Source organism: Mytilus edulis, chromosome 13 (assembly GCF_963676685.1).
Source record: "Mytilus edulis chromosome 13, xbMytEdul2.2, whole genome shotgun sequence".
Lineage (NCBI taxonomy): Eukaryota > Metazoa > Mollusca > Bivalvia > Mytilida > Mytilidae > Mytilus > Mytilus edulis.
Genome location: NC_092356.1, coordinates 30,477,036 through 30,501,502, shown reverse-complemented (window position 1 = coordinate 30,501,502; position 24,467 = coordinate 30,477,036). Strand labels below are relative to the sequence as shown.

The 24,467-nt window shown below is 31.3% G+C and overlaps 1 protein-coding gene and 1 long non-coding RNA gene across 2 annotated transcripts in view; one reads left to right on the top strand and one right to left on the bottom strand.

Moving 5' to 3' along the window:
- Positions 1–5,299, top strand: part of LOC139500845 (complement C3-like) — a 60,572-nt gene extending 55,273 nt beyond the window's left edge. The window contains exons 35-39 of the mRNA XM_071289724.1: positions 1,230–1,319; positions 2,169–2,261; positions 3,630–3,713; positions 4,596–4,743; positions 5,015–5,299. Of these exons, the coding sequence (XP_071145825.1) occupies positions 1,230–1,319; positions 2,169–2,261; positions 3,630–3,713; positions 4,596–4,743; positions 5,015–5,159 (560 nt within the window). The 3' untranslated portion in view covers positions 5,160–5,299. The remainder of the gene's footprint in view (positions 1–1,229; positions 1,320–2,168; positions 2,262–3,629; positions 3,714–4,595; positions 4,744–5,014) is intronic.
- Positions 5,300–16,603: 11,304 nt separating this feature from the next.
- Positions 16,604–24,419, bottom strand: LOC139500749 (uncharacterized). Its single transcript, XR_011658350.1, has 2 exons — positions 24,342–24,419; positions 16,604–16,823 (listed from the first exon to the last, which is right to left on the bottom strand). It is a non-coding gene; the product is annotated as an uncharacterized lncRNA (long non-coding RNA).
- Between the last annotated feature and the right edge of the window lie 48 nt (positions 24,420–24,467).

Sequence of the window (24,467 nt, the reverse complement as noted above, 5' to 3'; positions counted from 1 at the left end):
TTTTTGTCAAAGGGTCAAAGTAAATACTTTGTCAAAATTTTAAGAAAATAAAAAGTGCCAAATTAAGTTTAGTTAAAGTGTTGGGTACCACCTTAAATCGATTTGTTTCAATAAAATTATAAAAACAAAGTAAAGAATACTACATTAAAGGATATCTTAAATTAACAAACCGTATAAAACAGACCATGCCAACCTCCAACTAACCAACTTGTCTAAAAACTAGAATTTCTAACATAGAAAAACAAATAAACAAGCAACACAACATCTAGATAGTCAGTTTAATTATTTTAAAAAAAGAACAGAAGTAATTTGATATTTGACTGTTAGTGTTGCTCTCCACCAATTGCAACTCATTCAAAATTTTGACCAAATTGCAATTTGTTTTATTAAATCAAATTGTTCAACTGGTCAGAAATTTGAACCAACTGCTGTAGAAAACCACAGCCAAGTCATGAAAGTGCAAGGTGATAAAATAAAACATACTTACAATCCTATAACTCCACATTAATGATGTTGTGACAAAATTAGTTTATCAGTTTGTATAGTTATATTATATTCATTTCCATGCTGAAGGGGAACTGTTTATTTTGAATTCTATATCTTATAAATATAGAATACTTTTAGAAAGAAAAACTATATGAAAGCTTAGTTTGGACAATTTTATAGCAATTCAAAATAAACAGTTCCTCTTCAGCATGGAAATGACTATAATATAACTATACAAACTGATAAACTAATTTTTGTCACAACATCATTAAAGTGGAGTTAAAGTCTTATAGGATTGTCAGTATATTTTATTTTATCACCTTGCACTTTCACATTTTGACTGAACAATTTGTTCAATATTCTGACCAGTTGAACAATTTGGTTTAATAAAACATTGCAATTTGGTCAAAATTTTGAATGAGTTGCAATTGGTGGAGAGCAACACTAACAGTCAACTCACTGTAATAAAAAAAAACCAAAAAGGTTGTATTTAGCCTAATTTAACAAAGTTATATAGAAATTTATGTTTTTTTTAAATTTCATTCATCATGTTATTCAAAACAAACATTGTTATATAATAAATATAATAGCATTATTATATTCAGTTTATAATATTTGTTTCTGTCAATATAAAACTTACTACGCTATTATGATATTATGGTAACATAATTTACATGCCTTCTGTGTGAAATATTATGATATTATGGTAATATAAAGGTTTGTGATGAGACATATATTTTCAGATGAGAGATGTGTGAAGTTTTATAGTCTGCAATATGAAGTGGCAGAATTAGATGTTTTCTGTAGTAAAGAGAATTGTCATTGTGTTGAAGGTAATTTAAAAATGTGCAGAATATACAATTTTCATAATACCAACTTTTGACTTGGAGTTTATACTTTTTTGACAGGTAACCTTCTCTCTGCTTGGATAGCCTGGTACTCGGTCAACCAAGAGCAGCAGAAATAAGTAAATAAAGCTTTTAATCAGAACATTTTTTTTGAGGAAATCAACTGTCTGATGCTTTCATTTTACAATAAAATAATGGAAAAACAGTAAGCTTTACCCACAAAGTGCACTAATTTCATGTTTGATTAAATCTTATTTTGGTTGCTCTTATGAGAATGAGTACCAGGATGTATAACCACAGATTAGGTAACCTGTCGAAAAATAATCTAATCCAATGTCAAAAGTCTTTTGTATGACTGTATTGAACAAATGTAAGTAAAACCTAATATTCAGTGGGTAAAATTTGAAAATAAACAAAAAGAGAATAATGGTATAGGGATTACATGTGCAAATGTTAAACTTATGATTTGAAATATGATTGACATAGCTTCTTTTAAACTTCTTAAAAATGACCAAAGTTTATTTACATGCCTTCTGTGTGAAATATTTGATAGGCAACACATATTTGGCTCTTGTTTTATGTGGTTTACATAATATATGTAGAAATAAAAACTGATTTGTTAGACTTGAATCTTTTCAAAAACTATGAATTTTACAATTATGTCTTAGATACATTTATGAGATCAGCATACATAATTTTTCCATAAATATATTAAGAAATATTTTAAATAGATAGAAAAAATGAAAATGGTCTCTCTTCATGCTGTTCTGAAAATCATGGATAACAGTTTTAATATTTAAAAAAAGTACTTGTGACATACATCTTATGTTATAGGTGAATGTGCAGAAATTTGGGACAACAAACTAAAAGGTTCATTGATAGATGCTGCAGCAGTGTATGACATGACTTGTCATGGATATGATTATGGTAAGTTCAAGGTTAACGGTCAATTCTTTAGCCATGTATGGTATGACTTGTAAAGGTTTTGATTATGGTAAGCTAATATAAAGGTCAGATCTACAGCAGTGTATGAATGAATTGTCATGGACATGATAATGGTTAATTAAAGGTTAAAGGTCAATTCTTTAGACATTTATGGTATGACTTGTCATGGATATTTTAATGGCAGATTAAAGGTTAAAGCTTCAGCATTGTATGACATGTCTTATCAGGGGAATGTTTATGGTAAGTTAAAGTTAAAGGTCAATGCCTCAGCAGTATATGCCATGACTTGCCATGGATATGATTATGGTAGGTTTAAGGTTGAAGGTCAATTCTTTAGCCATGTATGGTATGACTTGTAAGGGATATCAATAATGTAGGTTAAAGGTCAATGATTCATCAGTATTGTATCACATGACTTGTCAGGGTTATGATTATATGGTATAAATTGTGGCATTAACCTACTCTCACCCTCACAAGTTTTCAATAGATTTTGATAAGATTAGTATGCATGGTTTATGTAAACATATTCCACTGAGTTATATAAATGTTACTGATTGCTTAAGGTCTTATGGTAATAACTCTTTTTTGAAAGATAGATTATTTGAAAAATTGCCAGATAAGTATTTATGATTTTTAAACATAGATGACAATAATAATTACTAATGCATATTTGTCCAGTTGCATAGATTTGTTTCTACCTCACAATAGGGTAAATTTCCTGTATGTAGATGGGCAGACAGACAAAATAAAAAGCTTATCAAAGGGATGAAAATGGTACCTTACAGTTTTTGTGAAATGTAGTACTCCAAAATTTTAAATAATGATCTTTCTAACACAAGATGTTTGTTTATATTTTGAAGATGTGTGCTTACTTTCTGTACAAAGAGTGGGTGTAATGGCGGCCTAATTTTTCACTGAAACTTGAATTTTCAATTGTTAAGACGACGTAATAAAAAATCAAAATCACATTGTTACAATACAGGATGACTTTAAAACAATGAAGTACAAAAGACCTTTTTTGAATGTTTTGTTGTAAAAAGGCACAAATTATTGTAAATGTTCAACTATACTTTAAAACTGCAAATATCAGACACATGCAACTAACCAACTAAATACTAAACCATTGTGTTTGTCTGAATAATCAGGAACTTTCATGTAAATTTTTATTTGGTACTTGAATGGACTCACCAATGTGTCAACATATGAAATTTATGCAGAAATCTTTTGACCACAATATCTAAGTTAATATTTATGATATTTCTCTGGGGTAAAACTTAAAACATACAAGTATTGCAATCTGGCTTTTTGTATCTTTAACCCATTTTATACATATTGAATTTATAATTACAGTGCTAAGGATAAAAGTGAGTGGAGCAAGGATTGCTGGAAATCACATTGTTATTTCAACTGTTATTCAATCAGTCATAAATACAGGTAAGAACAAGTATTTATTAGAAATTATAATTCTTTTGAATGAAATCTTATTGGTGGTCATTTTAGTAGCTTGCCTGCCTTGATTGCTGGAGGTGTGGTTTAAATGTCTGAAGATGTCAAACTAAAGACTTGAGGGTATATTCACATTACAATTGAAACATTTTATAGTCTAAAATATGCTTAAAACATTCCATTATATGTCATATGTGCAGGTTTCAAACTCACAACCTAAGTGTTGACTGAACAACCATCTACACACATATATAAATTTAACAAATATCTAGTTGAGAAAAGGTTGTATAGCTATTAGACAGATTTCACTTAATATTTATGTCAAAGTTGAATTACATCATTTTAAGTCGAAAAACAAACGTTAGGTTAAGGTTAACAATTGATTGTGGTTAGAATAGTACAAAACTACAAAGTAAAAGAACCTCACAAATCACTCACAAATCACTCACAAATCACTTACAAATCACTCACAAATCACTCACAAATCACTCACAAATCACTTACAAATCACTCACAAATCACTCACAAATCACAAAACCTTTGCAATATGTAGTTCTAGGCAAAACATATTTAGGCCATGGTTAAACAAGGGCTATTCCAGAAAAAAATGTATGGGAGGGTTGGAAGGCACATTGTATCAATAATACATGGGTGATGGGTATCAGAGCAACTTTTCACACTATAATGTACTAAAATTCTCGATTACAATTGTCTGGGTGGGGGGTGCTGACAAAAACTGCCTTCCAACCCCCCCATACATTTTTTCTGGAATAGCCCCAATGATATTTGTAAGAACTGTAAAATGTATTAAGAACCTCACACATTTTATAAACAAATTTCATGCATCTAATTAACCTTTACAATATATAGTGCCAGACAGATCAGATTTAACAGTAGATAGTGAGGTAGACTTCTGGATAAACCTAAGATGTACTATAGAGCTATTAGAAAGTGGACATTACTACATCATATATGGTAATGGTGGATACCACTATATTGAAGAATCAGGAACCGAAAGGTATTTTAGGACTGTCAGGATGGAGTCTTTATTTCTGTATTTTAAAATTTTTATGACATTTTTCTCCTATTTTTGGGGTTCATATTATTCTTTATTCTATATATTTTACCACCCTATAGATCTTTATTCACAATTTGAGGCCGTTTTAAAAAAAAAATAGTATCTTTTCTGTAAACAGTATCCAGCCCTCATATACATATACAATGAAGTGTTAAATGTTTCATTCATTTTAGTATACAATGATGTCATTGTTATTCATGGTGTATTACAGGTACCGTTATTACCTCCAGGGCGATTCTATCATCATGAAAGATTACACTAGAGAGATGTACAATCCAGAAGCTGTAGCCCACTTAAGTTACTGGAAACGTTTCTTCACAAGGATGGAGACGCATATTAGAACAAATGGATGCTGATTTGTGATTTTTATGCATTTTACGATGAACTTTTGTGCCAAAGTTCTAATTTACATTGTTGATGTTTTGATATTATAACTTTTCGTAAAACACTGTATTTTATTGTTGAGATTTCTGTTGTTAATAAATGTATCACTGTTTTATTTTTATTAATCCTCATGTGATTGAATTACACAATGAAGGTAAATCATAAAAAGTGCTCCAGACTCATGGAATTTGTATAATGTTGTTTTTATTTTTTTTTCTTCACATCACTTGTTCAACATGGGTTTTGAGGAATATACCGACATGATTTAAAGCAAACTTAAAAAAAAAACCTAATACATTGTATATAGATTTAAAAATTGATAAGTAGCTATGGTTTTAAAACCCTCAGACAGAGTTGACCTAAAATTGAATTTACTATTATTGTTGGGCTTTTTTTTGGTCATACAGTGCTTGAACTGTTACAGTTTTAAAAAAGGTTGGATTTAAACATTTGTTATTGAGAGTTCCTGGTGAAGGTTAATTCAGAAATGCAATAGATCACACATACATTATAGTGGGTTATTATTCCTTTTTCTTGCATTGGTTATTAACAGTACATTTTTTATACCCCACGCAACGAAGTTGCGGAGGGTATAATGTTTTTGACCCGTCCGTCCGTCCGTCCGTCAGTCAGTCCGTCAGTCCTGTTTCTTGTCATCGCAACTCCTCTCAAACCACACAACAGAATTTCACGAAACCTTTTCAGATAATAAGGACATACTATGTAGTTGTGCATATCGACGGGAAATTGCGATTCAATTTTTTTTCTAGGAGTTACGCCCCTTTGAACTTATTTACTTAATGTACTACTGCAACAGTTTGTCATCGCAACTCCTCTCAAACCACACAACAGAATTTCACGAAATCTTTTTATATGAAAAGGACATATTATGTAGTTGTGCATATCGACGGGAAATTACGATTCAATTTTATTTCTAGGAGTTATGCCCCTTTGAACTTTTTTGCTTCAATGTACTACTGCAACAGTTTGTCATCGCAACTCCTCTGAAACTACACAACAGAATTTCATGAAACCTTTTCAGATAATAAGGACATACTATGTAGTTGTGCATATCTACGGGAAATTAAGATTCAATTTTATTTCTAGGAGTTACGCCCCTTTGAACTTATTTGCTTCAATGTACTTCTGCAACAGTTTGTCATCTCAACTCCTCTGAAAACACACAACAGAATTTCATGAAATTTTGTAGATAATAAGGACATACTATGTAAATGTGTATAGTGACAGGAAATTATTATTCAATATTTTTTCTTATACAATTTTTTTTTCTTGTACTTATTTAATTTCTCCAATGACAATGTGGGGACGTGGGGTATGTGAGCGTGCTCACAAAGGTTCTTTGATTTTTTTTTTTTTGAAACTATTTGCCCTCAAATCTCCAGCTTGTCAACACTGATCATGTGAGTTCAAGCACTGGCAGATGGATTCTACTCAGATCTTACTTGACTAGGATTACTAGTTTTATTAGCCGAAAGTCTGGTGGTGCTCTCGGGACACACCAACTTCCTCCATGATTAAAAGCTGTCAGCAGTAGTATAGCTAAGTGTGTTAAAAGTGACAGTGAACGCCAATAATCAATCAAATATATGAGAAGTCTGACAGTAGGAAGTTAATCAGGTTTACTTTTAATTGAAGTAGAGAGGAAACATATATATTAAGTTTTGCCATAAATACAGTAGAATTTATATAGATGAAGGAAAACAATATAACTTGTAAAAGATACTGTTTAAACAGTGAGAGGGATTAATCAATTGTTGGTGGTAAATTATTAAAACTAGATAAAATTACTTAGAGCTAATGTCAAAATTTGTTTGTAAGATCGTATACAATGTAGCATCATAAACTATTGATCAAGTTTAAATCCAGGCCAAATTAAGTTAGTTAATGTAAGTTACTTTTCCGTTATCACTAACCATCAAGCAAAATGTAAAATCACAAAAATACTGAACTCCCAGGAAATAAAAAACGGAAAGTCTTTAATCAAATGACAAAATCAAAAGCTCAAATACATCAAACAAACGGATAACAACTGTCATATTCCTGACTGGGTACAGGCATTTTCTTATGTAGAAATGGTGGTTTAAACCTGAAGCAAGTTTGATCAAAGTTTTCTCAGATATGATTGAATGTAAGGATATGTATTTGCATACAGTAGCATTTTCATGCAGTTAAGCTGCATTATGCGAGCACCCTAGATTTGTGTTCTACCCAATAAATACTGAAATACTTGCCATTGTTATTATCTAGCTGGCTACTATGTTATATATAACTAATTGAACACTTTTTTAATACTTTTTATTCTGGATTACAAAAAATATTACCAGAAAAACCTTAAATGATCGTCGAATCACCCAAAAGTTTTGAAGTTACACATAGGAAGTAGTGCTCATTAGGAATCCTTGTGTATATTGTAGTTTATTATGACCTGTGCTTTTGGCTAAGATGTCAAAGAACAATTGTATGAAATATTTAATCGCCGAAAATCTCTAAACACAAGTAGTTTAGATTTATCAAATGAAAAAAGTCGTAGGAATATTGTTTGTCATCAATAAGTAGTACAACTACGCCAGTAGTCTATTATATAATAAGTTCAACTGTTCATGTTCTTGGCGGCAATTTCAAATTAGAAGACGAAATTTTCGTATCTTTCAATTTGGAGGCAGGGGTGCAAATTAGCGGTGGTCCGAGGTCCGCGACCTTCCACTTTTGCAAGCGGAATTTCGACTTGGTTTCTAGCTACGCCCGACGTAGTCACCTTCCACTTGAAAGAAAATAAGAAATAACTTTGCAAACCTTTTCACCAAAGTCTCCAAATAAACGATCTAAAAACTTATTTTTATTATTATTATTCATGACAGGGATGTTCATTTTGTTCGACCGCTAGCTTTATACAGAAAATCTCCGACAATACAACATCCGATACGGAAGCGGATAAGGGTAAGGGTAATTCCGGGTATTGCGATCAACTTCAAAAAAATCCAAGTAGGTGAAAAAATACATCTATGCATGGTAAATGAATATAAACAATAGAATTGTAAACCAAAAGATAAATGTAAAAGAAAGAAAAAGCAGAACACATTTTATACAGAAACTCAAAATTACTTTTTGACAAATTTAAATGTCAAAATCCAATACAATGTGACAGCTGGGAACAGTATATCTAACAATATATGTTCATGGTCACAGTATACATTTTTCTTTATCAGTTATAAATGATGATAATGCATGTGAGATGCTTTTAAAGTGTAAAAATATTACTGCAATTTTGAAGGGGTATTTTTTTCTCAATTTTGAAGGGTCAATTAAAGTAGCTGGAAGTGTCTATTTGGCTTTTTAATTTTTTTTTATTCGAGCGTCACTGATGAGTCTTTTGTAGACGAAACGCGCGTCTGGCGTATATAAAAAATTTAGTCCTGGTGTCTATGATGAGTTTATTTACTTCATTTTCACAAATAATGCAACTATATTATATAATACCTGAATGTAAGCAAATCATATGATATATAGGTGGCGTCCTTTGGGCCACTCTACCCCTCCTGTTTGATAAATTGGAAACGGTCGAGATCTCCACCTCTAAACCATATCGGCGGCGGATCCAGGATTTTAGGTTAGGAGGGGCGCAAACCTTAACTTTCACCAAGCAGAGCGAGGCTTAAAATTTTTTTGAGGTAAAATCATCGTAATATTCTTTATTAAGCTGAGAACAACCCATGCTTTGCAAATTTTAGGAGGGGAAGAGGGGGGGGCACGCCCGCCACGCCCCGTCTGAATCCGCCCCTGCATATATTCAGGTATAGGACAATATAATAAATCAAATAAAATATAGGGGGAGTCATCCCACCCCCTCCTGTTTGAGAACTTGGAAACTGTCGAGATCCCCACCCCTTAACCATATATATTCATGTATGGGACAATATAACAAATCAGATGAAATATAGGGGGAGTCCCTTGGGTCACCCCACCCCCTCCTGTTTGAGAATTTGAAAACCGTTGAGATCCCAACCCCTTACCCATATATATTCATGTATGGGACAAAATAACAATTCAAATGAAAGATAGGGGGAGTCCCTGGGGTCACCGTACACCCTCCTGTTTGAGAACTTGAAAATGGTCAAGATCCTCACCCCTAACACATATATTCTCATGTATTGGACAATATAGCAAATCAAATAAAATTCAGGGGAAGTCCCTGTGGTCACCCCATCCCTCCTGTTTGAGAACTTGGAAACGGTCGAGATCCCAACACCGAAAAAAAATATATCGTCGCTGGGCTTCTAAAATGTCGTATATGACTTTTTTGGCTTAAAATACTCTTTGACACCAATGGTCTGAGCTAAATCTTTGGTATTACAAAATAGCATACAGTTAGACCAATCAAAATGTGTGAAATAAGACATATTATAAAATTGCCAATGTCAGTTGTTTGTAAAGTTTGCTTCCAAAATGTTGTATGAAAACTTGAAAATCGTTGTAGAATGGCTTTGGAAAGCAGTCCATTTATACTATTACATGCTCGTACTAAGTCAACTTGTACTATTAGCAGTCAACTAAAACCAACGTTAACTACCAAGTAGAACAACTGCAATCATTGCGAACTTGTACCACTGCAGACTCACCATAACAAATATGCATTGATAGATGCATGGCTTTTAAAACCTTGATAACATATAAATTATTTGCCTTAATAATTAATTCATTAGATAAACGTATGAATGTTTAATGTCGAAGCGACATTGCCACAGTTTTCATAGTTACGTTTGCCTTGGTTTTTGGTTAACTGCCTTCAGCGCTTACAGCGCTTTGATTCATATACTGTCGCACTCAGGTAAAGATATGCATGAATGCTCTGCTATGTTGTCTCAGATTAACATCAAATTTCTTAAATTGGTTCTCACTTTTAATCTAGGTGCCTTTTTCAAAGTTTTGAAGAAAATATTAGTGTTGTCAACGAAACGACCGAATACCGAATACCAAAAACGCTAACCGGTTAACTGGAATTTTTTTAATTTTAATAGATTTGATATAAATTTGTATTGAAATCATTAAATATTTGTTTTCTTTAAAAATTGTCGTCGTTGTAATTAATTTGACGGATCAATTGTCCAGTATATTGATTGGTATTGTTAATCTATAATATAAAATTAATTAGAACTTGTCTCTCAGCTCGGGGCAAGATCTTAAGGAAACATAATTAGTTTCATGTTTTTTTAACAGTAATTTTTAATCAGTAATACGATTAAATTTTAAGATTTACTTCATTATTTCATTTTTAATCTTAAAATTTATTGTGTAGACCTACATCTGAATGTGCAATCTCCGTCGTGCAAATTTTTGTCATACTTTAAACTAAATGCTAACTCAAAAACTGTAAAAAGCAAACCAACGTGAATGTAATCAATGTACTATACTTGATCGTACAAATATTAAGGATTAATAAATTTTAATTGAAACACCGCTCATAATTTTCGGAGACAACAAGACAAAATGGAAGAATCATCGGTTTCAGACATATTCATTTCTACGAGATCAAGACGCTTTTTTATTTTTCAATTTGAAGTTAGTACAAACGCAATAGTTGATATCGAGTTGATATCGTTTATTTGATTATTAAAAGTCAATCTTCGACAGGAATCTTCACAGACAAGCCTTATAAAACCAAAGGCCAAACTTCAATTCATCGTATTATAAAAACGTAAATGTATGACTTGGATGGAATGTAGTCACATTGACACTCATACCATATCTTCTTATATCGATGTGTAGGGTACTATTGATAAGGCCTTCAAACATTAACTTAAACTACCGGTTAACCGGTTAATCGGTCGAACGATTATACGAGTAACCGGTTAGGCAAAAGTGTACGATTTGACAACACTAGAAAATATATATCTCAAGAGTGAACTAAGGAATAATTATGTTACCATTCATGCATCTTGTAAGTTTAAGTTACAGTTACAATTACTTTATAAAATTTATGTCAAGCTTTATTTCAATAAATCGTTGAATGAAACTTTCATTTTCAATGATTTGTTAGAGTAGTTTGGTGTATTTTTGGAAAACACTGAAACTGACTGGATATTTTTATACAATTGGTTGCATCAATCCTACAACAATATAGTGTTTCGGCGGCATTTTTGTAGATTCTTTAATTGGTTTTGAATATTTATAACAATTCGGATAGAATTCTGATTGCACATTTTTCTGTAATTTGTGATGATGCATTTTCTTAGTATTCGTATGTAAAGCTTATATTTGGTTGACAAAATAAAGAAAGCTCCCTTTTTCGTCTTCAGATTTTTTCTCAATAGAATTGATTTCTCATTCTATGTGTCAATAGTTCATAAAGAAGAAAAGTATAAATCAACAAATGATGATATGTCATCAATACGTCTACCACTGTTCTACAGTATTTGAGTCACTTAAACCTGCACTCCATATCTAGATTGACAGAAACCTTAGGTGATTTATCAATAAAATCAATATTTTATACAGTAGTTAATTTAGGAATTCTTGGTCCTCCATTCTGTTCAACTTCGTACTTTATTTTGCTTTTTTACACTTTTTTTTCGGGAGTCAATGATGAGTCTTTTGTAGATGAAACGCGCGCTTGTCTGCGCAACTACAAAATTTAAATGCTGGTATGATCTATCTATGATGAGTTAATTGTTATGTCCAATTTATGGGCATTATGCTTTCTGATCTGTGCGTCCGTCCGTTCGTCCGTCTGTCCCGCTTCAGGTTAAAGTTTTTGGTCGAGGTAGTTTTTGATGAAGTTGAAGTCCAATCAACTTGAAACTTTTTCTTATTTTACTAATGCCAATTGCAAGTATTTCATTTTTCGAACCAAAGATAATTTCTGCACATTGTGTTGAAAAGTGCAAAATTGACAAAGACCAGAGACATATAATACATATACTGTATGTCTCTGCAAAGACTAATAAGGATAAAACAATTTTTACCGTGAGTCAAGATTATTTTTTATCTATATAATACACCATTCAAAATCTTCTGTATATTATAAAACTCCGATATTATTTGAGTCATTTTTACAAAACTTCGAATTATTGAAATACTAAGGCTTTGTTACCACAGGAATAGATTACCTTAGCTTTTTTTGGCAAAACTTTTAGGAATTTTGGGTTGCAATGCTCTTCAACTTCGTACTTTATTTGGCATTTTTAACTCTTTTTATTCGCGTCATGGATGAGTCTTTTGTAGACGAAACGCTCGTATTGTGCAAATACTAAATTTCAACCATGGTTTCTATAATAAGTTTAATTTGACCAACATATTATTTGCTTATGTTTTAAAGACAAGACAATTGTGTACTACCGTCACCTAGTTTATCTGGCATTGTTTATACTTATTCTGGCAGAAAATACAAATGATTTCATCTTGTCAATGGAATGCATTTTTTAGGAATAACGCCAGGCATGTTACTGTCAAGAAGCAATAAAAAGGCTACGTCACGGATTTTGTAAAATTTTTGATACAACTTTGGCTTGTTGAAACATATAAACATTAAATCTAAAAAATGATGTAATTATCGCTATTTTTACTGAAAGACATACCAAATTTGAAAAATAACCATCTTAGAATATTCACAAAGTGAATAGAATTTGAAGTTAGTTTATATAAGGAAACAATACATCTCGAAAACGATTAAGACGAAACAACTCAAGGAAAAAATTAAAACAAAAAACCCGAACTCCAAAATTAAGAAAAAAAGTAGGTCCATGAAAGATGACAAAATCTAATGGCATCAATCAAACAGAGCGAGTGAATAACATTTCCTTACTTGTATTTTGATAATTTCTTTGTCATTTGGTCTCTTGTCGAAAGTTGTCGTGTTTGCAATTATTCCCCATCTTCTTATTTTATACAAATGAATTTAACATAGACGCCAACATATAGCAAAACTATCGAACCTTGTGGTTTATTTTTTTATCAATCGTTGCTCACAAATGTGCCTTCTTTTCTATTTTAAGATTACGTCCTTATATAAACAAAGCGGTTTTTTTCATATTGGGAATCCCAACTTTCATTAATTTTGGAATTTACCTTTTACATTTTTACTGTTTTGTTCTATCATAACTATATATAGAAGCAGAATAGTTTTAGATGATTGATAATTCTTAAGCTTGTAGGACGTACTTTTGAAATATCGATTTGTATACAGTAAATATTCATTCTCTTACACATATTTTCATGACGGTTTGTCTGTATATATAGGTTCCGCATAATAAATGTTTTACATTGAACAAAATGGTAAACATCAAGAATTCTTTTTAACTAAAATGATATGTTTTCCTTCTTCATAAAACAGTTTCCTAGAACATAAAGCCTCATTAAAAGTTATTTTTAGTAATCGTAATTTACGATATCTATTTTTTTACACGAGATACGCATTTCAACAATAATTGTCTCTTCCTTACCGCTCGAGGCTAAAAAAATTTGGAAAACCCAAAACTTGAAGATATGAATATAAGCTTATAAACGAAAAAAGTCAAAAAGTGTAGACAAAGCCTGGCAAAAGAGAGAATATTAATGAATATAAAAATACCGTTTCCAAAATTTTGCAAATATAGAATATTTAACAGAAAATTCCGTTGGTGAGGTTTTCAAGAAATAGTAGATAATTGGGACAACCTATGCATGTAGTGATATAAGTAATATACCCAAATGCATGTCTTGATCGATATAAGTAATATACCAAAATATTTCGAAATTATTCATTGCTTTTTTTTTATACCCCGACCATAGCGGAGGGGACATTAAGTGTTACCCTTGTCCGTCTGTGTGTCTGTATATCCCAAAGATATTTTCCGTTCTCTAAAACTTTAGTCTGCCTCAACTAAATATTGCATCTCTTTAACCTTCTAGAGTAACTCCCCATTTACAAATGGAAAAATTGCTAAATTTTTCGTTTCCGTACTCTCACTTTAGTTACTCTTACTTTGTTTGTCTGTTTGTCTTCTTTCATTTTTAGCCAGGCGTTGTCAGTTTATTTTCGATTAATGAGTTTGACTGTCTCTCTGGTTTCTTTCGTCCCTCTTTTTTATTAGTTTCATCAACCAAATGTTTTGAAACTTGTACACAATACTTGTTACAACAAAACTCAGATCAAGTACAAATTTGGATATCATCATTTTTACCGTTCTTTAGTTGTGTCCCTTTATAACTTTATATGATATGCAAACAAGGACATCATCTGTGTCCCATGAACACATTCCTCCTTCATTTTCATAGAAAACAAAACTTCAATCACAGTAGGAGTCGCAAAATGTCGGATTGATCATTCTCAGTATCATTATTTAGCAACCTTTACGGCTTAATAATGTCATATGCACATGAAAGTAAAATCTTTATTAAAATATAACTTCCAAATCATCCTATTCCATCAATAAGATTTCCCTTTTCTCTTAGGCACCATCGAACATTCATCTTTAATGCGCGTTACTGGTGGAGGGGAAATGTTTGTTTTTCTCTCGAGACAAATATATATTTTCAACTCTAACAAAACAGAACCAAAGGCTAAAATCACAAACATACCGAACTCCGAGGAAAATTTATAACGGAAAGTCCGAAGTAAAATGGCAAACTCTATGACCAAACACATCAAACGAATGGCACGACTTTCATATTCCTGACTTGGTATAGGGAATTTTAATGAAAAAAATGGTGGATGGATTAAAACTGGTTTTATAGCTAGTTAATAAAGGCAACAGTAGAATACCGCTGTAAGAAAGTCATAAATCGATTAAGAGAAAACAAATCCGAGTTAAAAACTACTAGTAAAACCGAGGGAAACACACCAAGAGGAAAACAACAAAACAACCGAAACACTGAACATTTTTTTAGTTCCGTTTTTTTGTAAATATATCGATAAGAAGTAAATATTTATCCTCTTTACAAGAATAAAATGAAGTAGGATCAATTTTCCAATTTTCTTGCATTACTTCATACTTTCGACTGATTTTTTCCATTTTTGAAAATTTTAGGTATCTTATACCTTTTGAAAACTGAGTTTTCTTAGTTCAAAGGGTTGTATGCATACTACAAGTACTTAAGTTGTATTCCAAGTAATATTTTATGAAGGAAATTCTTAGTTTAAGATGCTCTAAGTAAAAAGACAAAGTGTCCTAAATTTAAGTGTTTACTGAGAAAAATCTTAAATTAAGTAGCTTTATGCACACGGGTCCGAATATCTTTCATTTCGTGGTTCTATTTTCATTTGTGTAAATAAACAGATATATTTTTATGTTTATACGTTTCTCAGGAACTTAATGGTTCCCTAAGAACTTGTTCAATACTCACTCGCTCTTCAATGTACAGAAATGTGGCACTTTATCTATCCATATAGGGAAATGATCTACCATATCAATTTTCTTTAACAATATGATTCATCGATAACACGCTTATCTCTTACTAACAAGACACGAGCAAAAAAGCAATATACAGGTTTGTATAGACAAATATAGACAAAGTAGAAATATCTTTAGCCCGAAAAACCCAATCGTGATAGATACATGGAGATCCATCACAAATTATAAAAACATGACCAATACTAAAGTAATAACCGCGCATTGCAATTTTCAGGATTAATTTAAAAATACAACGATATGCACCAATTTTTAACCTTTGTTGCTGCCCTACATGCCGATGGCATACCGGGATGTAAGTATGTACCAAAAGCAAAAATATCATTAAGTACTCGTACTCGGATGGTGAATCACACATCTGTTAACGACAGTTTTCACATAAACACAACTCAAGTTCAACTAATAAGCAGGTCTTGTTTATATCTTCACCTGTACCCTTAAGGCTCAATTAACGATGGTAGTTGCAAAAGGGGCTATGTTTTGGACACTTTTTCACCACCGCATTAAAGAATTCTCCCTCGGCAGATAGACAAAAGATAGTTCTTTGAAACTGCCGAAAGAGATATTACTATTTTTACCGTAAAAAGACAAATGACCAAAATTGGTATGAAATCGGGGATGAATGCGTTCAATGATATATTTCTTTCAAACTCTGAGTATATGAATATTTATCAGCTCTAGTCAGATTCTGATATGATGTTGCCATTGTGGTGTAAATGTTGACATAAAAAGCATCGACGGCATAAGAATAAGTAGGATTAAATATGTTTAAACATTTAATACCAAGAATATGTAGTGATTACACCAGATATACTATACTAATGCATACAGTGCATATATGAATATTTATCAGCTCTAGTCAGATTCTGATATGATGTTGCCATTGTGGTGTAAATGTTGACATAAAAAGCATCGACGGCATAAGAATAAGTAGGATTAAATATGTTTAAACATTTAATACCAAGAATATGTAGTGATTACACCAGATATACTATACTAATGCATACAGTGCATTCCAATTGAATCGTTTATTGTCTAATTTCACTGTGGCAGTTGATAAACAATATGGTCCCTCACTACCCACACTTTCTCATGATAAAGTTTACAATAATTGCAAATAGCCTTCCTGCATGTTTTACACCAGTACGTCGCTCCGCTGTGATTGATACATAATTGACATTTATTTGTATACCTCCGAAATGATAATTTCCGTTCTAGCATGGTGTATTCTACCTATAAAAAAAGAAGGTTAAGATGAAAAGACATATATAATGCATTATGCATTTACATTAGAAAACTAAAATAGCATATTTCACATTTCAAGAGTGACTTTATATCTTCAATAACAATGGTTAACTTTTTCTTGTTCGATATATTTGCTAAAGAATGCATTTTAAAAACCAACAAATCTCGACTAATGAAATGATGCACCTGATGCAAAATTAATAGATGCATGTTGTCAAACATTATTAATTTTAAACCATAATTGACATGATGTGCTAATTGCCCTTACATTAAATTTTATTTTTCAGAAATGCTCAAAAACAGTAACTAAAAATTATTTCTCCCGAAAATTAATTTTGAGACCAAAACTGTCAAAATGGATAAAACTATATTTAAACAACATCCCTTTTTAATTGATAAGTGTAGGCCAAAGTACAAAGCAGGCCCGTCATTTTCTGACATGTTTCATCGAAAGTATAACAGGATGGATGCGATAACAAACTCGTCATTTTTGGGTAAACTTCCGACGAAACCAAATCATCTTTTAAGAATGACGATATTCCATATTTCCTGAGAAACCTCTGCCTGATATCTTTGTCATACGGATGAACGAATCAGCGAGAAGGAAGGCTTATTGACTCTCAGGTGTTGGTATAAACTATTTATTATAATAATATCAAGACGTCAAAAATGCATGTGACCGCATCGGAAAAGAAGAATGCATGAATACGTTATCCTATTTTCAGCAACCGTATTTACGCTCAATAACACACAGCATAATAAAGATTAATGATTTGAAACGTCATTGTTAGCTCACCTGGCCTAAAAGGCCATGTGAGCTTTTCTCATCACTTGGCGTCCGTCGTCGTCGTCGTCGTCGACGTCGTCGTCGTCGTCGTCGTTAACAATTTTTCAAACATCTTCTCCTCTGAAACTACTGAATGGATTTGAATGAAACTTAACATGATTGTTCCTTAGTATATCCTGTACAAAATGTGCGCTTCGATTTTTGATCCGTCAAAAACATGGCCGCCGTTACTTAAAATAGAACATAGGGGTCAAATGCAGTTTTTGGCTTATATCTCAAAAACGAAAGCATTTAGAGCAAATCTGACAAGGGGTAAACATGTTCATTAGGTCAAGATCTATCAGCCCGGAAATTTTCAGATGAATCAAACAAACCATTGTTGGGTTGCTGCCACTTAATTGGTAATTTTAAGGAAATTTTGCAGTTTTTGGTCATTATCTTGAATATTATTATAGATAAAGATAAACTGTAAACAGCAAAAAAGATCAGCAAAGTAAGATCTACAAATAAGTTAATATGACCAAAATTGTCAATTGACCCCTTAAGGGGTTATTGTCCTTTAATGACAATTTTTCACAATTTGTTCATCATATTTGCTAACTTTAAAAAATCTTCTCCTCTGAAACTACTGAATGGATTTGGTTAAAACTTAGCATGATTGTTCCTTAGATTATCCTGCACAATGTGTGTGCTTTGATTTTTGATCCGTCAAAAAACATGGCCGCTGTTACTTAAAATAGAACATAGGGGTCAAATGCAGTTTTTGGCTTATATCTCGAAAACGAAAGCATTAAGAGCAAATCTGACATGGAGTAAAAATGTTCATTAGGTCAATATCTATCAGCCCTGAAATTTTCAGATGAATCAAACATCCAATTGTTGGGTTGCTGCCACTTAATTGGTAATTTTTTAGGAAATTTTGCAGTTTTTGGTCATTATCTTGAATATTATTATAGATAAAGATAAACTGTAAACAGCAAAAATGATCAGCAAAGTAAGATCTACAAATAAGTCAATTTGACCAAAATTGTCAATTGACCTCTTTAGGAGTTATTGCCCTTTAAAGACTTTTTTCACAATTTGTTCATCATGTTGACTTACTTTAAAAAATCTTCTCTTTTGAAACTGCTGTATCAATTTCAGCCAAACTTAGGCTAAATGAGTTTCAGAGTATCTAGTATAAATTTTATATTTCATTTCCTTGTATGTCAAGAAACATAGCTCCTATGGCTAAAATAGAACATAGGAGAAAATTATTTTTTTTTGCTTTTGAAGAAAATAGGACGATTCAAAGAACATTTAAATAAATTGAAAAGCCAACATAATCATTGATGAGAGATTAAACCAAAAAAATTCAGGTGAGCGATTCAGGCTCTTGAGAGCCTCTTGTTCTAATTCGAAAAACTCTTATAACTCTAATCATTAATTAAGAATTTGAGCAATTATGACCGCTCTGAATTGGATCTTGACTCAGTATTTGAGACAACAAAAGGCTTCTGACACAGAATGACGGTGGTATAAAACTAACAAGTCAGAGCGATAGCAAACCAAATTTTCCTGCAGAGGTCGAACCATGAACAGTTGAGCAAGTATGGACACTACATTTAAGTTTAAAACTGCTCTGAATTTGGATTATAATTGAATATTTTACACACCATAGGTTTGTGACACAAGATGAATGTGGTCAAAGAACTTAATTTCAGAAATGGGACATTTACCTATTATGGATCAAAATCTAAGTACATTGTCAGAATCAGAATTCAAAACTCCAAGATTTAAAGGAGTAGGTCCAGTAAGCACCGATTTTTTGCTCAAATTTCAGGTTCATCTGACTAAAGATGTTGACCACTTTTTAAACACTTAAGTGTGTCTATTTCATTTGATTCTATTAGTTTATGTGAAAGATTTTAACTGATTTAGTCATTAAAAACGATCCGATTCAAACTCAAATATGAAAAATCTACCAAATATGCCGAAACATGTCACTTTTCAGACAGTTTTTGTCAAAAATGAAAGTGGCCGTATCCGTGTTCATCCTCAACCTTTAAATATATTATGTATTATCATGAAATACAACTTACATTTTAATATTAAGGATGAACACGAATGCGGCCACTTTCGTTTTACACGAAAAAATTGTGAAGATTTCAGTGATTTAGCATGACTTAATGGTGCTAGTACTCAATATATGTGCATTGTATTGTCAAAAACAGCCCATATTTATGTAGCAGAAGCCTTATACTGTCAAATAAATAACTAAAGGTTTACATTTTAACAATTTTGTAAAACTGCTATATTTTGGGGCCAAAAAGGGGTCTTACCGAACCTACTCCTTTATGATGGAAGCAAATACAAATCTAATATAGAACCGTTTAAACCACAATGTGGACCAATTTAATAAAAGAGTCCATAATCCAAAATCTCTCAATACATGGGTAGATTCAGTATTACAAGGAACCACATAATTTTTTTTTTTGAATCAACTAAAGTTTAATTTTGAACCCTGATAAGAACCAACTTGAAAACTGGGCCCAAAATCTAATATTTAAATAGAGGTTTAGATTCAGCATTTGAAAAAACCTATATGTATGATTTAAGTTGAAATGAAATACAGTTTAATTTTATCCATATTTTTTCTGTGCAAAGGAAAAAAACTAAATATGGATAAATAGATATGAATATTATCAATAAACCAGTCTATTAAATTACATTATGATATTTTTTTTTCAAATTATAATCAATAGTATAAAACAACAACCAGTGATGACTAATTTCTCTATATTTAAATATGATTTAACACTCAAACATTTTTAAAATCAGCATATCAAAGAATCCAACAATCTATTGTTGTTAAAACAAAAGTTGTATTTAATATATAAGTTTATTAATAGACAATATAAGCTTAGTTTTTAAAGGAGATCACTTCATCAACAAACATATATAAAGCATTCAGAAAATTAGTTTTTAAAATTAAATAAAAAAACCTACCAAAAATTTATTCAAACAAATTATCAATGAGATAATGTTTAAAGAGAAATAACTCAACCACATTAAAAATTCCACTTATGGATATTAAAAAGGGCGATAACACAACAAGGAGAAAAGCTAAAACTAGACCTTCATTCAGTCACAGGTAACAACATATCTTAATTCCCCCCCCCCCCCAAAAAAAAAAAATAAAATAAAAAAAATTAACAAAGCGTTTTCGTACGCGTGTTATTGAGGAGACACTGTTAAGCAGCCGACTACCCGTCACCGGAAGAAAATCCGGTTAAAAAAAATATCAATAATACAATGTCTTTGCAAAAATCTATAAAACTTATCTGTAATTATCTTCAAAAGGTCTAATAATGAACAGTAAATTTCTAACTACATTTACTCCTATGTAGCTTTTAATTATCAACATTCAGAAACATAAAGTTTCAAATAAATCTGTCACTTCAACTGTAATTGTGAGATAAGACATTAACCATATGTTATATAAAAAAAATTTGTCAAAGGGTTTTCCTGTTATTGAACGGACACTGTTTTGCAGCCGACCTCCCACCGTATATCCTCAAATCAATAATCGATTCCTATTTCGAAATCTTACTTAAAACATTGAACTTATACAGTTAACTCTTATGGTCCAATATATTAAATCTAAATACAAAATCTAGATGCATACAATTAGTACCTCAATGTGGAGCAATTTGATAACGGGACTCAAAATCTAAAATATGAATGAACGGCTAAATTTAGTACACGAAAGAACCCAATACATTCATTATTTTTTAAAAGTTTAATTTTGGACCCGACTTTAGCCATAATCTAAGAACACGGTTAGATTGAGCTGATCAAAGAACCACAAAAATTCTAATTTTGTTAAAAACCAAACAAACCTTAATTTTAGACACGATAGAACTTTATGTGGACCAATTTGAAAATGTAACACACAATTAGTCTAAACGCACGACTCATATTACAACCCCAATAGTCCAATACTTTGAAAGAAATAAGTATAATTTATAATGTATTTTGGAAAAATGTTTTTCTCTTTTGACCAAAACGACTAAGACCATAGCCACAAAAATAAGTCCTAACCTTCCTATTTTAGCATGAAACATTGAGGTACAATTTCATTAAGATCCATAGACTTATACTCAAGGCATTGTCTTGAAACTATAACCTTATTGTTATTTGTCCCTTATACCTAAATGGTTTAGGTCATTACCCACACAAATCTTTCCGAACCTTCTGTTTTTTGTTAAAGCCTTGTGGTACAATTTAAAGTAGAGCAATTGAGTTATATTTCAGTTCTTGTCTAGAAACCAAATATCCTAGTACGACGTCGAAATCGACGACGATGGCGACGACTGCAAATCAAACAAATCTAACACATTTAGAATAAATAAAATACTTACTTTTGTGTTCAGCCTTATAATTACAGTGTTTCAAATACTTTTCAAATATAAATTTTATATATAGAACAGTCGCAATAGATGAATAGAAACGAAAATAGATCTTTTGAAATTTAAATATTACATATTTATGTAGCAGAAGCATTATGCTGTCAAATAAATAACTAAAGGTTTACATTTTAACAATTTTGTAAAACTGCTATATTTTGGGGCCAAAAAGGGGTCTTACCGAACCTACTCCTTTATGATGGAAGCAAACACAAATCTAATATAGAACTGTTTAAACCACAATGTGGACCAATTTGATAAAAGAGTCCATAATCCAAAATCTCTCAATACATGGGTAGATTCAGTATTACAAGGAACCACATAAATATTTTTTTGTGAATCAAATAAAGTTAAATTTTGAACCCTGATAAGAACCAACTTGAAAACTGGGCCAAAAATCTAATATTTAAATAGAGGTTTAGATTCAGCATGTGAAAAAACCTATATATGTATGATTTAAGTTGAAATGAAATACAGTTTATTTTTATCCATATTTGTTTTTGTGCAAAGGAAAAAAAACTAAATATGGATAAATAGATATGAATATTATCAATATACCAGTCTATAAAATTACATTATGATATTTTTTTTTCAAATTATAATCAATAGTATAATAACAACAACCAGTGATGACTAATTTCTCTATATTTAAATATGATTTAACACTCAAACATTTTTAAAATCAGCATATCAAAGAATCCAACAATCTATTGTTGTTAAAACAAAAGTTGTATTTAATATATAAGTTTATTGATAGACAAGATAAGCTTAGTTTTTAAAGGAGTTCACTTCATCAACAAACATATATAAAGCATTCAGAAAATTAGTTTTTAAAATTAAATAAAAAAACCTACCAAAAATTTATTCAAACAAATTATCAATGAGATAATGTTTAAAGAGAAATAACTCAACCACATTAAAAATTCCACTTATGGATATTAAAAAGGGCGATAACACAACAAGGAGAAAAGCTAAAACTAGACTTTCATTCAGTCACAGGTAACAACATATCTTAATTCCCCCCCCCCGCCCCCCAAAAAAAAATTAAAATAAAAAAAATTAACAAAGCGTTTTCGTACGCGTGTTATTGAGGAGACACTGTTTAGCAGCCGACCACCCGTCACCGGAAGAAAATCCGGTTCAAAAAAATATCAACAATACAATGTCTTTTAAAAAATCTATAAAACTTATCTGTAATTATCTTCAAAAGGTCTAATAATGAACAGTAAATTTCTAACTACATTTACTCCTATGTAGCTTTTAATTATCAACATTCAGAAACATAAAGTTTCAAATAAATCTGTCACTTCAACTGTAATTGTGAGATAAGACATTAACCATATATTATATAAAAAAAAATTGTCAAAGGGTTTTCATGTTATTGAACGGACACTGTTTTGCAGCCGCCCTCCCACCGTATATCCTCAAATCAATAACCGATTCCTATTTCGAAATCTTACTTAAAACATTGAACTTATACAGTTAACTCTTATGGTCCAATATATTAAATCTAAATACAAAATCTAGATGCATACAATTAGTACCTCAATGTGGAGCAATTTGATAACGGGACTCAAAATCTAAAATATGAATGAACGGCTAAATTTAGTACACGAAAGAACCCAATACATTCATTATTTTTTGAAAGTTTAATTTTGGACCCGACTTTAGCCATAATCTAAGAACACGGTTAGATTGAGCTGATCAAAGAACCACAAAAATTCTAATTTTGTTAAAAACCAAACAAAGCTTAATTTTAGACACGTTAGAACTTTATGTGGACCAATTTGAAAATGTAACACACAATTAATCTAAACGCACGACTCATATTACAACCCCAATAGTCCAATACTTTGAAAGAAATAAGTATAATTTATAATGTATTTTGGAAAAATGTTTTTCTCTTTTGACAAAAACGACTAAGACCATAGCCACAAAAATAAGTCCTAACCTTCCTATTTTAGCATGAAACATTGAGGTACAATTTCATTAAGATCCATAGACTTATACTCAAGGCATTGTCTTGAAACTATAACCTCATTGTTATTTGTCCCTTATACCTAAATGGTTTAGGTCATTACCCACACAAATCTTTCCGAACCTTCTGTTTTTTGTTAAAGCCTTGTGGTACAATTTAAAGTAGAGCAATTGAGTTATATTTCAGTTCTTGTCTAGAAACCAAATATCCTAGTACGACGTCGAAATCGACGACGATGGCGACGACTGCAAATCAAACAAATCTAACACATTTAGAATAAATAAAATACTTACTTTTTTGTTCAGCCTTATTATTACAGTGTTTCAAATACTTTTAAAATATAAATGTTATATATAGAACCGTGGCAATAGATGAAGAGAAACGAAAATAGATCTTTTGAAATTTAAATAGTAGTTATT